General features: G+C 50.2%; 1 protein-coding gene across 12 annotated transcripts in view; it reads right to left on the reverse strand.

Annotated features, from left to right (window-relative positions):
* Nucleotides 1-3,711: 3,711 nt before the first annotated feature.
* fat1a (FAT atypical cadherin 1a) overlaps nt 3,712-20,613 on the reverse strand; it is a 56,370-nt gene continuing 39,468 nt past the window's right edge. For 4 of the 12 annotated variants that reach the window (XM_029142556.3, XM_029140379.3, XM_029141212.3 and 1 more), the window contains 19 exons: nt 20,399-20,595; nt 20,135-20,288; nt 18,720-18,953; nt 15,550-15,936; nt 15,240-15,454; nt 14,238-14,375; nt 13,896-14,039; nt 12,873-13,070; nt 11,734-12,312; nt 11,438-11,660; nt 11,223-11,354; nt 10,976-11,133; nt 9,799-10,273; nt 9,251-9,404; nt 8,999-9,109; nt 8,260-8,903; nt 8,046-8,183; nt 6,475-6,510; nt 3,712-5,588 (listed from right to left, as the gene is read on the reverse strand). In XM_029142556.3, coding sequence (XP_028998389.1) covers nt 4,912-5,588; nt 6,475-6,510; nt 8,046-8,183; nt 8,260-8,903; nt 8,999-9,109; nt 9,251-9,404; nt 9,799-10,273; nt 10,976-11,133; nt 11,223-11,354; nt 11,438-11,660; nt 11,734-12,312; nt 12,873-13,070; nt 13,896-14,039; nt 14,238-14,375; nt 15,240-15,454; nt 15,550-15,936; nt 18,720-18,953; nt 20,135-20,288; nt 20,399-20,595 — 4,994 coding nt within the window. In that variant the 3' untranslated portion in view covers nt 3,712-4,911. Of the gene's footprint in view, nt 5,589-6,474; nt 7,794-8,045; nt 8,184-8,259; nt 8,904-8,998; nt 9,110-9,250; nt 9,405-9,798; nt 10,274-10,975; nt 11,134-11,222; nt 11,355-11,437; nt 11,661-11,733; nt 12,313-12,872; nt 13,071-13,895; nt 14,040-14,237; nt 14,376-15,239; nt 15,455-15,549; nt 15,937-18,719; nt 18,954-20,134; nt 20,289-20,398; nt 20,596-20,613 lie in introns of those variants that run through there. The other 8 variants (XM_029142623.3, XM_029142366.3, XR_003785020.3 and 5 more) reach the window with 7 other exon arrangements.

Raw genomic sequence — 20,613 nt, forward strand, 5'->3', positions numbered from 1 at the left:
ACGCGCCGTTACTGCTCCACGTGGTCGCGGGCTAACGAGGCACGTGACTGCTTTCAAGCCTTGCCTCTCGTTACATCAAATACAGCGCAGACGGTCCTCATCGTGCAAAGGGCGAGCGATCGCTATCTCTCCCCATTCATCTCCCCGCGTTACACGTTAGCGCCTCCTGTTCCGCTCTGACACCACGCACCGATCCGCTCGTGCAGAGAGATTCGTCAAGCAGCGTCAGAGTCACCGGTCGGAGGGGGGGGGGGGGTCTGGACCACTGTGCTGGACCTGCTGGACATCAAGCCACAGCAAACGCTTCACGGGAACATTTTGAATTCTGCTGAATCCCATATTAAACACATCAGGCCTCTGTAGTTCCTCACATACTGCACATGGACCACGTTGACCTGTGACCTTTGAACCCGGATGCACGCTGGGCTTTCAACAAGCCGTATGTAAATAACCAACGCATCTCTACCCAGGACGTATGAGCGGATGCTCGTTGGGCCTCGCGTTTCTAACTTGTAACAGACCGTTTCTACGCTTTGTAAACGCTGGAGTCTCGTAGCGCGAACACATCGAAGGCAAACTATTTTCAGTAATATTCCCGCTTGTAAATCCCTGGAACTGCGTGCGATTCCTTCTTGGAGCCCGTGGTTCACAGTGTTTCCCGCTGCAGCGTTATAATGATCCACAGCAGTGAGATTTTTATCTGATGGATAATTAAAGCGCTTATAAATTAGTAATTGCAGCGATAGTGGAGCAAACGCGACTGAAGACAAGCGCGAGGCTCCGCAGGACATCGGCAGGGGGGCTGTGCACAGTTTGTCTTTACTCCAGCTCCCAGGAAAGGAAACTCACTACAAGGTTTATGTTTATTGAAACGGTCTCTAGGCTTCAGAGGAACGTCACAGGAGAGACGTTCACCTCGGCACCGTGGTTTAAATGTGGAGAGAGAGAAGTGGAGGAAAAATGAAGGGGGGGGGGGGGGGGGGGGGTTGTACAGCGTGGCTTCATGGCACTGTACAGGGAAACAGGTTCACGAGAGCTGTTATGAGTTTTGTGGGTGGGGTGTGTGTGTGTATGTGTGTGTGTGTGTGTGTGTGTGTGTGTGTGTGTGTGTGTGTGTATGGGGGGCATGTGTGGGAGAGAGAAAAGGCCAGATGAGATGCACCCGTGATGGGAACAGGACGATGTTGAGAGACCCCTGCACACACACACACACACACACACACACACACACACACACACGCTCCTGAGCTGTCAGCGAAATGAAGGAGAGCAGACAGAAGTAATGTAATGAGTGCGGTCCCGACACAGCCCCGGCATGTCTCTGCCGCTTCACTGGTCATCACTACATCCCACAGAGAAACAAGAGTGTTTGCTTTTATCTGCCTTGCCCCCCCCCCACCTTCTCTACTGTGCCGGTTGCCGTGACAACCGCGGAGCTCCACCCAGGAATGAGATGTGTACGCTGGGAGAAAGAGGATTATTGGGGTCAGTGGTCTCTGCATGTGCGTGTCTCTCTCTCTCTCTCTCTCTCTCTTGCTCGCTCGCTCGCTCAGTCTCTCACGCACATGCACCCGCGATCTCCGCCAGCATCTGATTATGTGCACATACACATACAATACAGTATTATCTAACGTGAATGGGCCCAGGCAATTACTGCTTTGTGGTTGTTGTTGTTTATCTAATGCATCAACCCCCTGGAGAGGCGCGAGAAGAAACCAGCATTTTTGTGCTCCATTGGTTTACATTTATTTTGTTCACGATGCTCATTCACAGCTTTTGTTTTAACAATTTGCACCATTTTAACGTTTTTGTTCGAACAGCTTCGTCAACCCTGCATATTTGCAAATATTCCAAATAAAAGCTGCAGAGGTTGAGCCATGTTCAGGTCATAGGTCAAAAACATTTTCAAACAGCTTATTTAATGTAAATCAGAGGGGTCCGTGTTGTGTTGTTCTCCGGTCCTTATTCCCCTATAACATCCACACATTGGACCATTACACTCCCCTGAGGCTTATTATATACGTTTATATGTACAGACCTGCTACTATAGTAAGATACAGAGGGTTGAACTGAACTTTTACAACTTCGGTTATTTATGATTATGACTTTCCCATTATTAAGGTCTTATGTCACGACTTAAAGTCTTTTTTCTATTGAAAACTACTTGTGATGAGCCACAGGAGCCGTTTCCTGCTGCTTTTGCTGGGACGCGGCCCCACGGCGAGCGTCTTTGATTCCGGGGCCTCTCCTCGTCTGCATTGTCTGCGGCCAATGATTTTTGGGGCCGAGCGTCAGATGGGTCGATGTTAATAAAAGCTCTTAGTCCCTGCGTATAGATCAGACATTTCTGGGTCTGACGAGGGCTCTTGGTATAATTTCTAATGAATGATTGGGCACATTTTCAGGCCCGCAGGGTTTTTCTCTCCTCACATTCAGCACATGGAGACATATTTAAACAACACGCTGGCTCCTTGTTAATCACCGTCTCTCACTCGTGTCTCTTTCAGGCACTTCTGTTTGATTTGACTCGATATTTGAGGTGGGAAGGTATTTGCTATTTGCATATTGGACGTGGACTCACGGCTCACATTTGTTGTGCACACATCCTGTGCTAACAGCAAATCAAAGCTTGAGGTGTGACTGATTAAAAACTAATCCTGCCGTCAAACTCTGGATTAAACTGACCATTTGAAACTTCCCCCGTGGTTTAACTCTTTCTTTGAAGGACAGCGTATTTATATGACGCACGGACCTTTTTAAAATAGCTTTTCAGCTTCAAGGGGAAAAGCGAGCGCATTAACTGATGCAGCTCTGAGGGGAATCATGCGTAGTTTGACTTTAAACCACTTAATCACTGTTTTCTTAGCAACTGATCCATGAATTGGCTGATTTGCGTTACTTCATCCAGCCAGAAGGCTTCGCCGAGTGAAATCATTTGATGAGACTGCTCGTGTCTCTCGGTGAGTTCACCCAGTGTGTTTGGCTCGCGTCCTCCCCCGCCTTTCACGCGTTGCCTTCTGCCGCCATCTTGTGGTTGTCACGTGTAACTACACCCCCACGCTTCCTTTCGCACAGAACTGCTTCCGCGATTCCACAAATGAAACATTTATTAATAGGTATGAAAGTCTTTATTTATTTAATGTGGTAGCATTTTCAAAATTAATTGGATCCATCAAGCATGCGATTAAGGAGCACATAGGCGGTTGCAGAGTGGTTCCGTTACCAACTCCTGCTAGTTTGTTGTAATTCTCCTCAGAGCAGTTTTATTTTCTACAAATTTCTCCTTATTTAGTATCTGTTGCAATAATCAGCATCAGGTCCACGTTGATTTATCCCTAAACTGTAAAAGCAAATCCACCATAAGGGCTTAAAGTCCTCAAGAGCAGTGTGGCAAACATAGTGAACTATGCATGTGTGTGTGTGTGTGTGTGTGTGTGTGTGTGTGTGTGTGTGTGTGTGTGTGTGTGTGTGTGTGTGTGAAGCAGAGCCAGGCAGCGGGGCTGAAGCCGTGTGCAGGTACGAGGAGCAACAAGAAGGGGTTTAAAGTGAACACACTTATATATATATTATAAATTATCACAGCCTCGTGTGTTAAGCTGCTGAGCGGCCGCTGGGTGCTGCCAACCTTGAAGATCCTGTCCTGGTGTTGGTGTCCTTTGGTTTTGCTTATTTTTAGTGTGTGATGTGAAATCAATGAACAGAGACAAGAGCTATTTTTTAGGAATAATTTATTAACAGTATGAAAGCGTGAGCTTGTGGCAGTATTCAATAAAAACGTTAACAAGACCATAGCGTTGCTCACACACACATAGACCCCTGAAAAAGCCAGGTGTCTATGGATAACTCTGCAACTATAAATATATTGGGTCCCATTTTCTTGGTGGAAAAATAAAGAGGTTCCGAAGTCAAAATTTACACACAAATTAAAAAAAAACAACACAACAATATGCAGTCGTTCGTTGAAGACCCTTTTTTAAATGAGCAGGAGACGAGAAACGTTACGAGTATAGTGTCTGCACACGCCACGCTCTTTTTAATGTTTCTGTTTCATGAGTTTAAGCACAGTAAGGCTGATAATGTCACACCACTGAACTGCTTTCAAATAAAAATTATCTACAAAACCTAGTAAAACTTTGAAATCAAAACTGTACAGGCAAATTTACACTGAAAATGAGGACTTGCATAAAAAACATTTTTTTTTCTTGCTTTATTTTATAGAAAGAAAGATCTTCGTGTTTCACTGTCGCATGGAGCTCCACGCAATCCCAGCATTCATCAGTCATCATGAACACGCGGCCGCGTTGGCAGCAGCAGAAACGACACTTGAAGGATCTTAACCTTTGACTAGACGACATTGGCCACATTTTTTTATCATCTGAACGGTCAAATAGTGTCTGTGTGGGCTAACACGTCTCACACTTGTAATAACAGTAATGATATAACTGAAACTTTATTGAGTGTTGGAAATTCATCTCTGCATTCGTCCCATTTCCTGCGAGAACGGGGAGCTAGTGGGAAGTGTCTTGCTCAAGGACACACCTGGTGCCAGAGGCGGGGATCAAACCTGGGGCGCTCTATTCAGCTACGAGGCCACGTAGCAAGGATTGAAAAGGGAAGTTTACCTTGGAGGGTTGGAAAGCGGTCGCTAGCATCTTTCCGTCTCCTGCCAACGCGGGCGTAAACAGGTTCATTCGCGTGACATCGAGAGTCGATCCTTCGCACAGTCTTCCTCCAGTGATGACGGTCCCTGGCGCTGTGAACTCCTCACGACCCCAGCTTTGACTCAGTTCACCATTTGTGTGCATGTATGTGCGGTGCGGTGTTGGTGTGTCCACATACTGTGCGTGTTTGTGTACTGGGGGTAGCGGAAGGTGTAACTGTGGCTTCAGGCACTTTTGTTTGGATCCAGTGTCAGACTTCAGTGTGCTGTTGGGAGTCCAGCGCCGGGACGGCCAGCTGCTCGAAGAGGCCCTCGTCGCTGCTCTCGTAGTCGCTGATCATCGCCTCGGACTCCTCGCAGCACGCCGACATGTCCGAGCAGGAGGCCGTGGACGTGTACAGAGACATGGACACATTGTCCAGAGCGGAGGAGTCGAAGTCCCGGCTGCAGCCCAGGGGGAAGTCCCCTCGGTATCCGCGGCTGCACAGGGTGGAGGCTGGGGTGGTGCCGGCCGAGGTGGACGTGGCGCCGGGAGCCTCGGCGTCGGCGCCGTCGCTCGGGTAGGCGTGCTGCGGCAGGTACTGGTTGAGGCTGTAGAGCTGGGGCAGGGCCGGGCGCTGGCGGACCCCCCCGGAGCCAGAACCTGCTGCCGACGGGTCCAGGTCTCTGCTCAGGGCCCGCAGCGTGTCGCAGCGGTCGCCGTAGCCCGGCACGGGCGGCGGCGGGAGGTCGTCGCTGAGGGGGAAGTCCTCCGGCGGCGGAGGGAAGTCGCTCTCAATGTCAAAGCCGCCGGGGTAGTAATCGGTGTCGATGGCACTCGGGTCGCTGTACAGAGGGGCGGGCGACTCCACGACCTCATACTGTGGGAACTCCTGGATTCCAGGAAGTTGAACACTTGGCATCCAATCAGATGTGTCCCAGTGATATCCTGTGGAGCAGGGAAAGAATTAGTGACGCACGTAATAACCACCGCCACCGTGTTAATGTTAAGATCCAAACCGTGCAACAGCAACACAACACACACAGCAAACACTTAACGCCACGACACACTGTGAGGGACACGTCTACCACTTCAAACACACCCATACAGCTGTTATTTCTCATTCTGTCACAGCAAAACATGGACGACGGTGTCACGAGGGTGGATACTGGGACTTATTAACATTCCCAAAGGAGCAGCACTTCACTTAATCACAGAGAGAGAGGATCAGGGTGAGATCCCGCCGTCCTCAGATCTGCTCTGCAGCTCTCTGTGCAGGATTTGATTTAAATCCCCAACCCACGCGCTCTAATTATACGCAAAACTTCACACGGGCGAAAAAAAAGAAACAAGCCCAACTTCTGCCTGTGTGTTGTTCTACTCACGTCAGATTTTTAAATTTTTAGGATCTAAAGGCTTCAAAATCCGTTGTGAAAATTTGTGAACTATCCTCCGTACAGACGCCTTCCCTTCGGGTTCTGGGGGAATCAGCCTTTAACAGTAGTTGCACAGACAGACAGAAACTCGAACGGCTGAGAATAGTTAGTTATGTAGTAAAACCTTCAGTCAAATAACACAGCGCGGTAACATTTTCTCTAATGTCACCGCATCAAAGCCATGCATGTTTATAAGGGCGATGAATGACCTCAGAGAGGCAGACGTAAACAGTTTACGAGGCCGCTGATGCCCAAAGTGCTCAGTGTCACAGCAGAGGAGCTTTAAGCGCCTCCTCATTAAGCTCGGAGGGGTTAGCGGTTAAGGATTAGAGGGCGGGATCGGGGCAGCGTCACGCGTAACACCAGGCAAACAAAGTTGGAAAAATGAAAAAAGTCACCTCTTGAGTTCTTGAGATCATGAGCCAAAAAAGACTCTTTACACGAAGCGAGGAGGAGGAGAGAAAGAACAAGTCACGTTAGAACCTGGGAGGAAGGAACAATCGACCAAGAGACAATGACACGCAACAATGATAAAGATAGTGACAGGTTAATTAATGGACTACAGGTCGGCCATTTTCTTAAACAGACTTCCTGAGGTGTGTAATCAAAGGCTGGCAGAGATCAATACTGAGTCTTAAAGGCAGCACTTTAATTTAGCATTTGCATATCTTCTTAATTAAAAATAAAAAGGTCCACATGAGGCTGGGATGAGGTTTGTCAGTGTAAGATAATGGCAGCTCAACAAACACCGAGGAGGACAAAGCCACTGGCAGAGAAGCAATAAAACAGTACCTTCTCCCTCCCCCGTGTCAACAGCAGGGTTGACAAGGTGGATTACTGTCACTATGGAGGCTTGTGGGAGGCAGGGGCAGGGAGAGTGGGTGGAGAAGATCAAGCATTAGTACAAATGCTTAATAATGAACAAAGAATGAGAACCAAAAAAAAAAAACATTGGGCGCCAACGCAAGCGACACTTCCCACGGCAGGACACACGTTCCCCCCGGGGGCGGAGGGTTGATGGTTGGCACGAGACAATGGTGGAAGGCGACACAGCGGGGGAAGCGGACGGGTCTGGTGGTATTTGTGCAAGGTAACACACAACAACAATAACATACTGAGATGCCACGGGGAGTCACTGACAGTACAGATGGAAGCACCGGTGAAATTCCCCAGAGATAAAAACACCTCCAGCCCTGGAAAAAGCTGCACGCGCTTGGCAAAACCCACCAGTGGTTTGGAGTTCAAGTCAGAACTGAGGCAGATTTTAGGAGGCGCAGATGAATTTCGAGGACTTACGAGCAGCACGATCCAATCATGATGACAAGGTAAATGAGATGAGCAGGAAATGAAAGAACATAAAAGAAGATGTACCCGTGTGAAACGCTCCTGGACGCTTGCTTTACGCAGCGGTTTGTAGCTGGGATTTAGAAAAAAAAGTAAAAGAAAGGAGACAAACAAAACAAAAAAGCATGCTTTTAAATTATAAGAGAAGAAAAGTCCTCACTGAGCTTCCTTCAAGGACATGATGATAAATGCTACCCAGGTAAACTGGAGGCAGGGACGGAACCATTTCCTTAATTTTAATCCCGGGAGAATTACACGGTACAGGTTGCTGTGATTGCTTCCCTCTGTACTGGTTGTGATTGAGGACTTACAGGCTGGACCCCTATTTAAAACCTTGTTCTGGATCTGTGGACTGATTTGATCCATATGGGAGCTGAAGCCCCGCAGCAAAAAGAAAGAGAAGAGAACAAGTGACCCCAGAGCAACAAGTCAGGCCGTCCAATCTGAGCATGCAAAGAATCAGTGTTAGCAGGTCATTCAGCAAGACTCTACATGACAGAGAGAGAGGACCTCTGCAGACAAGCTCAACACCCGTCTCATGTCTCATCCACGAGTCTGTGGTAGTTGTCAAAGTGGTGACAAAGTTAGTTTGGCTCCGGGCCGAACACGCCTGACGGAGGCTCACCGTTATCGTCACAGGACTCTGACTGGAAGGAGCTGAGGGACTGGACCTCAGACATGCTGCCTCTGGTGTTGTAGGGGTGGCAGGCGCTGTCCTCCACGGGCTTCTTGGTCAGGCACGGGTCCAGGTCCACCACTTTAGCTGCAGGAGAGTGAGCGTGGAGAGAGATGAGCACGGAAACCCACGCCCGTTTGCTGCTGGGACGAGAGGGACCTACCGTCATAGTCATAGTCCCAGTTGGGCTTCTGGATGGAGTCGCTGTCGGACACGGAGTTGGACGGCGGGGGAGGGGGGAGGTTGGGCGCCACGCTGCACACCGCCACCGTCTTGCGGTGTCCGTGACCAGAGTCTGGGTTGAAGGTGCTGAACTCCGGGTGCTCCGGGATGGCGGAGCCCTCGAACGAGTTCCTGTCCAGGTTGTTCCTGGAGTCGCTGGGAATGCTGGGAGTGTAGGAGATGGGTCGCACGGGGACCTGAGGCGGGATGTCGGAGTAGATGTTCTTGTTGAGCTTGGCGTCAAAGTAGGGTCTCTGGAGGAAGGAGTGGGGGACGTTGGAGCCCCCCAGGTGTTTGCTGTCGCTGTCCGCCTTGGCCTTGCTGTGGCAGGCCCGCTTGCGGATGATGATGAAGAGGAGGACCAGGATGAGGATGCTGAAGACGAAGACCCCGATGCCGATCACCTCCTCCAGGCCGATGTTCCAGGAGGTGGAGACGACCTCGTTGCTGACCTCGGCGCGCAGCTCGCAGACCTGCCCGCTGAAGCCCTGCGAGCAGTTGCAGTTGTAGGAGCCGTACGTGTTCTGGCACTGGCCTCCGTTGGCGCAGGGGTTCTTGATGCACTCGTCGACATCGCTCAGGCACCTGGACAAGATACGAGGACTCAGTGAGGCGAGGGAGGGGGATAAAAAAGATCACATTTGTTAAATAATTAAGTTGCTTTGGTCCATGCAGCACACCTGTCTCCCTGGAAGCCGGCTTCACACTCACACACCGGACCGTCCAGACTGTCGATACACTTTCCGCTGTTCTTACAGGGGTTGTCTCTGCAGTACGGCCCCAGCTGGCACCTGATTTAAAGCACAATTTCATGAAGAGTCCAAAACACCAAAGACTTCTGGGGCCTCTTATTAACACGCTGATTAATAGCTATTGAAGGTTCTGCTCAAGCTTTCAGCAGCCGAGGCCAAAGAGGAAGTCCTGAGCTTTACCTCTGTCCTGAGTACTGTCCTCTGCACTGGCAGAAGAAGTCGTCTGCACGAGGGACGCAGGTGCCTCCGTACAGGCAGGGGTTGGACGCACACGGGCTGATGCTGATCTCACAGTGGGTGCCCATGAAAGAGGCAGGACATTTACAGAAGTAGCCTGAGAAAAAGAAAGAGGTGAAGCCACTAATGAGGACACCAACGAGAGAGAAACACTAGTCATGATTCTACTTAATCTAAAAGTAATGGTTTCGGTATCTGCTCACAGTCGCCTGGAAGCTGCCTGAGAATTATTTAAAGTCAACGGCCCTGCAGAGGGTTCTGAGGGATCGTGCTCTTTGAACCGCTGGCAGGCTTTTAATGTGAAACAGATGCAGAAAGGCTGCGTTCTCATTAACACAGCCCACAGTAATCAGAGCTGGCTGGAAAGACAGACAGGGTCCCGGCTGTCGACCTAAGATTTCAAGCCCCACCTTGACTCAAGTAAAACAAGAGGCTGTAGATACAAGACACAATCAAATGACTGCTCCTGCAGCGGCTGAGCCGTCAGTCACCTCCGTTGGGCAGCGAGGTGCAGCTCCCTCCGTTGGTGCAGGGGTTGCTGGAGCAGCTCTCGGCGGGCGCGGGCGCCAGCGCGCAGCCCGGGCTCACGTCCACCGCGTCCTCCAGCACCGCGTGGCTCCAGTGGGCCTTGGTGTTGAGCGGCAGCTCCTGGCCGTTGAGGGCGATGGCCTCCAGGCAGCCGCGGAAGCCGCTGGCCGCCGGCAGGCTGCGGCCGAGCCGGGCCGGGCCGTGCTGCCGCGCGTGGCCGCCGAAGTACACGCTGTTGTCCAGGTTGAGGGTGCGCAGCGTGCCCGGCGCCGTGCCCGAGGCCGCGTGCACGCGGTCCAGCACCAGCTTGGCGTAGTTGCCGTCCACCTCCAGCGAGACGCCGTGCCACTCGCCGTCGTTGACCTGCGCGCTGTGCACCGACACCAGGCCCGGCCCGCTGCCGCAGTCGAACTTGTACTGCAGGCGGCCGTTCACGATCTGGTCGACGGAGGGAGAGGAAGGCTTTATTTATCAGCACGCGGGGAAACTAATCAAAGCCGATCACTGTTAGAAATCAGTGTATGACAGGCTCATGAATCACTGCTGATCAGATAATGCAGTCGTTTTCTAATCTAATCATGATAAACAGCAAGAATTATCTTCCATGATGGAAAACAGCTTTATACGATGCAACCTCTCTTCTTTTCTTGTTACTGGTTCGGTCTAAGGGACCCAGACATCCCAGAATTAGCTACACAACTACCATTAATGTGCGGCTCATCAACAGGACAAGAATGAAACACAAACATAATCAGACTGTTCGTCAACAAACCTGGTACTTGTGTCTCAAGCCTTAGTTTAAAGTCTCTGAAGGGAATGTGTGGAAAAGCGCTCTCCGTTTCCCTCCCAGGACTAAAATAGCTTGTGTGTGTGTTTTCTAACCCACCACCACGTTCCCAGAGTCTCTCATGTGAAAGCATTTTTTAAATGGCTTTCTGAACCCTTCAGCACAGTGGGTTGATAAATATGGCTGGATGGTGAGCCGTGTGTCTATTAAGGCCTTGATATGGAAATGATGGAGGAACAGAAGCTGAGGAATACAGGCGCACAGTCTTTCTAGACTCCATTATGATGGCGGAGGTTATAATTTCCCTTCTAAATAAATAAATAGGTGTGTGGACAGACTGTAGGTTCACACACCTCCAGGATGCTGTAGTCCGTGCCCTTGGCGTACATGAGCGTAGCGTGGCTGGAGAAGGTCCTCAGCCTCAGCGACAGCTTCATCAGCTCCTTGTTCTCGTTCTCCATCAGGTGGTACTTCACGTAGCCGCTGCCGCTGAACGTCAGCGAGTGGCCATCTGACGAGGAGCAACGGACACGGAGTGAGCGGAGCGCATCCACAGGCGTGCGGCGGCTGCAGACGTCATCTGTGGACGCGGATTCTTACCAGAGCATTTGCCCTTTTTGACCTCCGGACACACGCAGCTGTACGTGGCCTCTCTGGGATCTGCCACACACTCCATTCCCTCAGGACAGGGGCTGTTCTCACACAGGTTGTTCAGCACAGGGCATCTGCCACCTATGCACCAAACAAGAACACAGGTCTAGGATGAGTCTGGGCCTTGGCCAACGGAACCAGCCGCTCCGTTATGCACAGGGCACCTTGGCACTGGCAGGTGGCCGTCCTCTGGTGCCGCGGGGTGACGAAGCTCAGCCGGGCCGTGCTGTACGTGGACATGGCCGTCTTATCCAGGGAGACCACCTCGTCGCAGAAGTGCAGCGGGCAGTCCAGCCCGGCGCACAGCTTCTGCACCACCCGCACGATGCGCACGCCCGTCATCTCCTCGATCACGGTGGCGGAGGAGTTCAGCTTACGGAAGACGACCTGCAAAGCGAGCGAGACGTGAATCCACAGGGGTTCTGACGTTTGAGTCGCCCCGACACAAGCGAATTCTTACCTCCTGGGACTGGTAGGGGCTCCCCGAGCGCTCCAGCGTCAACAGCACGTCCAGGTCGCCCTGCTCCGAGGGCTGCAGGCTCACCAGCTGGACCTCGCTCCTCCTCACCCCGGCGATGTTCCTCAGGGCCCGCAGGAAGTTCCGCCAGTAGTCCCCAATGAACTCCTCGGGGGCGATGTTGGCGAAGCGCACGGCGATGGAGTTGTCCAGGCCCTGACGCGGCACCTGCCGGACGTGCACGGTGACGTCGGCCGCTGCCGTGAAGCGCCCGTCGCTCACCGTCACGTTGAGCGAGTAGTGGCCCACGTCCAGGGGCCGCAGGGCGATCACTTTCCCGTCCGAGGCGGCGACCGAAAACAAGGCGTCCTCGTCCCTCGCCGCGAGGCTGTAGGTCAGCGTGTCGTAGATGTCCTGGTCGGTGGCATGGATCTTGCCCAGGACGCCTCCGGGGTACTCGTCCGCGGCCGTGGTTACGAAGATGTCCAGAGGAAGGATGGCGGGCGGGAAGACGCTCTCCTCGATGACGCGCACGCTGATGAAGGCGGTGGAGAGCAGCGGAGGCTTGCCGCTGTCTGACACCTGAGGGACAAACCACGCGCTCATGAGTTCCGCCGACAGCAGAGGGCAGCGGCGCGCCTCCGCTGCAGCGCCTCGCGTCAGGTATTAAAGGCAACAGAGCAGCTACAGCATCGTGCGTTTGAACGCTCACACGCCTGCATTCGTTCTGCAACGATGACTCAACTCTGACTGTGCGTCTTGTGTGTAACAGGACATCACACTTACATCTCAAATCCCATCTGCCCACTCAGTATTTTTTCCTCCGAGGTGACACATCAACCAACACCCAGCAACGCACGCAGCCGTGCCAAGTGGAGGAAAAAAAAGTCTTTTAATAATGCACTCAGATGGTTCCGCCACGTTAGCACGGCTGCTCTTCAGGTTCATTAAGGAACGATCAGGGCGTTAAAATGTGGACAATGACCAGTTTGAGGAAGTAAAAGAACCCGAGAGCGAGCGACGAGCACGACAGAGTGGAGGCTCTCAGAGGGGAAGCCGATGGATCAGGCTGCTGTGGCTCAGCGGTTCAATCAATGCAACCTCTCAACTCCGGCTTCTCCTCAGCGCCCGCCGTGACTCACCTGCGCTTGAAGCAGGTAGTGTTCTCTGCTCCTCCTCTCCAGCCCTCCCACGGCCACTAGAGCTCCGCGCTGGTCGATGTGGAAAGCGCCGGCGTCGTTGCCGTCCACGATGGCGAAGGTGAACGGTGGGCCGTTGTGGGAGGCGTCCCGGTCGCTCACGGTGAGCTGAAGAACACTTGTGCCTTTGGGCCTGTTCTCCTGCAGGACAGTTTAATGTTTGTTGTGAGGAGGTGAATGTTTTTCAGATGTGAAGAGCAAAGCAGAGTGCACGTCTGTCAGCGGCTTCACAACATTGCTGCAACTCTCATGTTGGTTGTCGGCTAAACCTTCTGTTTGCTCCTGAATCGGTTTCAGATCTTTTTTGTAACAACTCGATATTCATTTGGTTTTGTGCAGCGATGAAGAAAAGGTACTTGCCGCGGTGTGTGCTCCATGTGTGGGCCCCGTGTTTATTTCTTGTTCTGTTCTAGTGTGATTTTGTGCTTGGCTTTGATCAAGGCTCCGCAGTAAGTAAAATAAAGCCAGACAGAATTTTTCATTTCATTTTCTTTCATCCTGAAGTGCTTAAGCTGTTTGCAGCGTGTACTCTGCCTCCTCACAGTATCTTTAAATTACTTTTTCACTGTTTTGAACAGCCAGACATTGGCAGAAAGCTGCAAATGAATCATTTTGGCTCTTATCTCTAAAATAATAATTATTTTTACCTTTGTTTTAATTTGCCAGTCTAGATCCCTTTTCATTCTCCCCACGACTCTTCCTTCTATCCTTTATTTGCATTCATATACTTAAGATGCAGCCTCTGTCTTTCCTTTCTCACACCCTCCTCCTTCCTGCCTGCCTCTGTTCTCGCTCCATCCACCTACTTGCTTCTTGACATTCTACTCGCACAGTCTCCTATTATGTCTCCCTGTTAATCCCTCTCTCTGTGTCCACTGCGGCTCCCCGTCCACCTCCCCCTCTTTTTATTCCTTCCCACCCCCCTCGTCCTCATCCTCTCCACACTGACCCCTCTGCTTCTCTCACCTGGATGATGAGGCTGTAGTTGGCCTGGGAGAAAAGCGGCGGGTTGTCGTTAACATCAGAGATGTCGATGTTGATAGTGGTGCTGCTAGATAGAGGGGGCACCCCGTTGTCTGAGGCTACCACCGTTAGCGTGTACCCTGACGTCTGCAAGAGAGGGAGAGAGAGAATTACCCCACGCAGGAAAAGCTGCTTTTCTAAGCAATAATGCAACAGAGATGGGTAAACAAGCTTCCCTATTGGGCCTGACAGGAATCTGATTGGATTGTGCATACAGTGCAATTAGCTGCTCGGTGGATTAAACTGCATGTGTACAGTCAGCAGTGTGTCTGCCGTTCGTCTTACTCGCTCTCTGTCCAGCTGGCGGGCCACTCTGAGATCGCCTCGGACGGGATCGATGGTGAAGGGGCTCCCTTGGTTCCCGTCCACAATGGAGAAACGAACGTGATTGTGAGACGGCCCATCGGCGTCCTCGGCCACCACCTTTAAATTGTTGAACAATCACAGCAACTGTCAGTCAACGATCCTACACTGAATCACACACAGGCTTCTGTCATGTGGACAGAACACAGAGATATTTAAATGAGAATCTCATGCATGAGTGTCAACCTCTAAATAAATAATAGCAAAGCATTTGTTTAGGAGCTTATCTTTAAATGCTACAAGGCTAAAACCATTAGACATTTAATTAAACGTAATAATTAATTAGATCTTAATCACAAGAGTCACTTGGGACAGACTCTCACACACACACGCACAAACACACACAGACTGTTACAGTACAGTATCTAAGCCGATCTCTGAGGAAATCAGTAGACAATGAAGGTTTACAAGTGTGAGACAATGGCAGTTATTAAAAGTTAATTTTCTGATGCATAATTTATGTTCAGGTATTAGACACACAGATAAATAGCCATAAGCCCAGGAATTTTATGAGAGGGGGGAGAGGAAGGAATCAGACAGATGTGAATGGATGGATTGGAAATTCACCACACAAAAGGTGGGGATGCCTTATCTGGAATAGTGGCTTAAAGAGTAAAATGCCTTCTAATTAAATTGTTTGAGCGTGTGTGTCGGATAACACAGGAGAAGCGAGCGTGCAGCGAGCATGAAGAGCACCGGCCCTGGTTTGGCGGCGCCACCAGATGGTGATTTGCCACAGGTGCAGATACGTGATAGCGTAGGCAGAGAAACAACACAGTGAAGAGGTGAATAAACTGACAGACTAGCCGGGGGGTGGTCTCTCACCCAGCGTGTAGGTTTACAGTAATTATGGCTTATTTCCACACAATAAGCGCCTCTGGTACATAAACATGTCTCTAGAGGAATGAAACACAGTTTCCTCACCGCCATCACAGTCTTTCCCAGCTCAGTGTCCTCGCTGACGACGGCCGTGTAGACGTCCTGGCTGAAGACAGGCCTGTTGTCGTTGACGTCAGTGAGGTTGATGGCCACGGTGGCCATGTCGCTGAGCGGCGGCGAGCCGCCATCCGTGGCCTCTATGGTGATGTAGTACTCGTGGGAAACCTCGTAGTCCAGCGGCTCGATCACAAAGATGTCGCCTAGGGGACAAATAGGCGACGAAGGGGTCAGTTTAAAAATGTACAGTATCAAATAGAATTGGACGAGACATAATAAACCATAAAGGTTTATTTACCGGTGCGAGGGTCCACGCTGAACAGGCCGTGCTCATTCCCGCTCAGGATGCTGTAGGAGATCTCCCCGTTGGCCTCCACGTCGCGGCTGGCGGCCTGCACCCTCAGCACCTGCGTGCCGACGGCCACGTCCTCCGACATGGTCGCAATGTACTCGCGATGCTCGAACACCGGCGGGTTGTCGTTGATGTCCAGCACTGAAAGCACCACCTGGCTCAGCGAGGAGAGCCGGGGCAGACCCTGGTCGCTGGCCCGGGCCTTCAGCTCGTACACCGACTGCACCTCGCGGTCCAGGGGCCGCTCCAGGCTTATTACACCGGTGTGCTCATCGATGGAAAAATAGCCCCCGGCCGGATCGACCAGCGAGTAGAGGATGTCACTGTTCAGGCCTGAAAGAAACAAAACACACCACACACGTCAGCTCCTTCAACCTGTATGAGTCACTGCACCGAAGCATCAACAAACAAGCTCATATTTATATAGAGATATTAATTCTTGAAGGATTAAAACCGTCAAGCTTTACCCCCATTTCAACTTATCCATCTTTCACACCGCTGCTGATAAACAGGAGCTGAGAGTGTCTAAAACGTGCCATCCTCATAACTCATGTCCTCCCACTAGCAACATGCTCCCAGCAACAAGACAGAGACGAATCACAATAATAATCATAATGCCTTTCTGCAGGTGGCCCCCATTTAGAATATGCTATCATATTCACATTTATCAGATAAGTGCCCCCATCCTCTGCCGATCTCATTATCAGACTCGAGAGAGCGCTGTGGGGGGGCTGCATATGGGATTTCCCATCACCTGCTTTAATCCTTGAGACAATTGCTTCACAATGGCTGAATGAATTGAGTTGATGTATGACATGCATGTTTAAAACTGTAGGTTCACCTCAGTGGGTGGAACTGTATGGAATCTCAAACGCTGCTGTTTAATTGTTGCTGGACTGAATATCGTTGGGTTCAAATAGAACAGTCGATGTCAATACATCACCTCGGGCTGTCTGACATTATAATTGGAATTTTCTGCGCTTTCCTAAAAACGTCAAAGACATAACAATTTATCTGATTAATGAGCAAAATAATCAGCACCAATATTAAAATGAATCCGTGTTTAATGATGTTGTTGTGCAGAACATTTAATCGGGTAAATCTCTGTGATATATCTCTGTAATATTGCAGAAAGCAAAACACGCTGACTGCGAAATGATCTTCGGCGCAACACGGAGAGATTGCAATTTGTGGACAGCTGGCGCTTTTAAGATGGTTTTCTCAACCGTTTTGGTTGTAAAATTGTCAAGAAAATGTAAGTAAATGTCTGGCGCAGCACCAAGGAGCACAATGGAGAGAATGATTAAACTCCCCTACAACGGAGCAACAACAAAGCTGAATGAAAACAACGGAGGCAGGAAGGCTGCGCAGGAGGCAAGTGTGAGATGCGTGGATCCGAACAGACCGAGGAAGGACAAAGCAGCTCCAGCTCATCACACATGAAGGCACCAGGCGAGGTCTGTTTGCCTGTCTGGTTCAGAACCCCTCCACAGCTGAACCGTGGGTATCAAAAGTCTTCCAGCCAAGTGGGCATGCGGATCAGAGAAGCAGGAGGCGGCTTCAGAGGGCGGCGGTTGCTGCCACGTCTGAGTGAACTGGGTCAAAGCTAGAGCGCATGCCTGGTCGGGACTTAAGTTTGCACCTGAATCGAAAGCTAGCAGGTGTAGACGCAAAAAAAATCTTGAGCCTAGTGTGTGAGACCAATATTAATCAACCCCCTCCCCTGCTTTTGACGCCAAATAATTATTGCTCCTGGCTAAACTGCAGGGAGTAGATTTTTTCTCCGCCCCCCTTCAACTATCCTCATCCTTGATATTCAAAACGTGAAGGAAAACGTCGTGCCAGCCTAGCCTCCGGGAAGAAATGTCTTAATACCAGCTCCTTCCTTTCAGCATTTAACATTTTTCTGAGTAACCCAGTTGCAGCTTCCTTTTCATTCTGTCAAACTGTCAGTTCACCTAAAACGAAGAACCACAACAAAAGGAGCAACAGGAGATGTTGCTTTCCAGACAGCCACATCGCTGAAGCGCAAGTTCAAGCTCCAAACGAACCGTCTAATCCAGAAACGCACGTCCAGCAGCTCCCCTAATAAACACCTGCATGGTCTCACCCATGTACATTCATCCAAACAGCTGGCGATGCCTGCACAAAGGTGAAGACATCGCCAATAAACAAACGCGTGCCGGCGTGAGTCTCCACCAGACAAATGGAGGATTGCAATCATCCCTTTTGAGAGTTCAGCTTGAAGAGAGCAGAATTTCATTAGAGTGTAATGGAGCTTTTAATTTGAGGGGTTGATCATTCATGAAATTCCACGTTTGTTATCCTTCCCTCTTGCCTTTCACTTTAATGCAGTTGCATAATGAAAAGATAACAACCTGTGCATTGCGAGTCAGCGCTTAGCCGAGATACACAAGCGCAGAGCGTTTCATGGTGCTAAAAACCTTTTAGAGCGTATTTATTCATTTCTAAGTGTGTGAAAGTTTCATTGTTACACTGATTAATGCGCTGCCTGCTGTTAATTGCGTTTGAAGCATAATGGACATCCATTTGTGATCCTCATAATTAACTTCCTCTGTTAACACAGAATAAAACAAATTAACCTGTGCTCCCAGTGCCTCCAAAGTTGATCTAAAACATAGTTGTAATACTCTATTATCCATTAGATGCCCCGAAGCAGCATCAGGTCTTGTGGCAGAACCGTGCAAAAAAAACACCCCAAACAGGAGAAAGTTTACTTTAGAAATCGTAGTTTTCTTTTTCTGGTGTGGTCCGTGCAGGGGACACGGATCAGAACCAGGTGAAGCACTGACTGGTTGTCTGGGTCGCCGGGTAGAGTGGACAGCTGAAATCTGCAGACAGCAGTCAGTTCAGTCAACACGGCGCGGGCGAGCGCTCGTCTTAACCTCTGCCTCAAATCAATGAGCCATTGTTCAAAAACATCCTGGGCCTCAAATCAAATCACTCAAATCGCTGTGGTCCGACGGCTAAACAGAAGCTTACATATTCCCAATTTGAAACCCAGATTGTTTATCTACAACGGACATCTGAAGGAGAAAATAAAACCATTTGCCTCAAGAACCTGCCATGTTTAGGCTGAGAATGGAACATCCTACCAGCATCGACGTCATTTGCCAGGAGCTTTGCCACGTATGTGCCCGTCTCTGTGTTCTCGAAGACCGTGAAGGTGTAGGGGTCGGCGGAGAACTGGGGCGGGTTGTCGTTGACGTCTTCCACCGTGATGTGGATGTCGGCCTCGCAGTAGCGCCCCCCGCCGTCCACAGCCCGCACCTTGAACCTGTGCTCGTCCCGCTCCTCTCGGTCCAGGGGCTGTGACGTCTTCAGCTCCCCTGAAGGTGACACACAACTAGTTGCAGCTAAACATACAAACATCAAGACGCACAGCAGCGACGAAACCATGAAATCTTTATGACTAACTAGCTAAGGGATGGCTACAAACTAAAGCTCTGTAACCCCCCTGGTCTCTTGTCTACTAACCAGGCAAAAAGCAGCCAAACAACTAATGGCTTTCAGGAGACAGACGAGAGGTGAATAAATAAGTAATTCGAGTTCGAAAGGAAAGAAAGGAGAGAAAAGCGAAAGGGGTGAAGGGGAACATCAGAGCTGGCAGCTGAGAGCAGCTTAGAAGCATCCAGGGATGTGAGGCAGCCAGCATTACCACAACCTCTCTGGAAAACTCCGGAGCCTCTTGGCGATGCTCATGTGCAATAATCCTACTTGTCTGCGTTAAAAACACAACAGCACCGCCGCTGCAGGAGACTCAGCGGCGGCGGCTGCCAAAAGGCAGCTGGATGGTCTTGTTGCCTTATTGTCTGTCTTTGGTGTCGGTCTCCCGGCATATTAAAGCTGGATTTATACGACAGCAGATGTTTGTGTAGCTTTTAAAATTCACTGGCTTAGCTTGTTTGGTCTAATAATGGTTTTGCTTTACATTTATTAAAAATGAGTTGGCAGCGATTAACTGTTATTGTTTTCATCCGCGTTGCTTTTCTTTTTCATTTTTTCCCCCCATCAGCCAGATGCAGCCCCTGATTTAGAGGCTCTCCCAGAAGAAATTATTCGCAAGCAAGCAGCATAGCAATCATAAATTCATTTTAAGTGTGCAGCACTGTAGTTTAGCGCCACTGTGGGTTTTTCAGTTGTCCTGCAGGGAAATGTTCTTGGCTCTTTTAAGTATGAATAAGTAAATAACAATTGGCCACAAGAAAAACGTCTCGCTGGCTCCATGGCTGAAAATAATTCATATACACAGAAATTAAAGCATAAAAAGATTGCAAACATTTAGCAGAGGGGTCGTAATTTTCATTAAAGTGTGTAGAATATAAGACTACTGTCATGCGAGTTGCCTTTCTAGTTTTATGGCGAAAGAATGTGACTTTAACGTGAGTGTTAGTTTAATGTGCAGAATAACCAGCAACACAGCTGGAACGTAAGCCAACACTGTGGCTGCGGATCCGAATATTAGTCACGGCTGCACACCATTACACCACAGCACCACAGAGGCACACACCTGTGTCAGAGTCGATGGCGAACAATTCGGATCCAACTCCCTGGAGCTCGTAGGAGATTTGGGCGTTTGAGCGAATGTCAGCATCTGTGGCAGAGACCTGCAAGATGAGCCTGCCGGCAGGGGAGTCCTCCGGGACGCTCTCACTGTACAGGGACTGCATGACAGATGGAGGAAGGGAGGAATTGGAGGAGGATAAAGTGAAAGTGATCACTAGGAATAAATGGAGCAGCAAAGTCAAATAACAGCACAATTAAGTGACTTTACCTTTTCGCACATGGGGCTGTTGTCGTTGGCATCCAACACCTTGACCTCCACAACGGCCTTGGCAGTAAAGATGCCATCACTGGCTGTAATGTTGAGCAGATAGTTGTCCTTCTCCTCACGATCCAAGGGCTTCCGTACAGACACCTTCCATTCATTCTGAATGTGTTCGATGGCAAACTGGCCGAGTGGGTCTCCTCCTAAGTTACAGAAATAGA

Source organism: Betta splendens, chromosome 1 (assembly GCF_900634795.4).
Source record: "Betta splendens chromosome 1, fBetSpl5.4, whole genome shotgun sequence".
NCBI classification, from domain to species: Eukaryota; Metazoa; Chordata; class Actinopteri; order Anabantiformes; family Osphronemidae; genus Betta; species Betta splendens.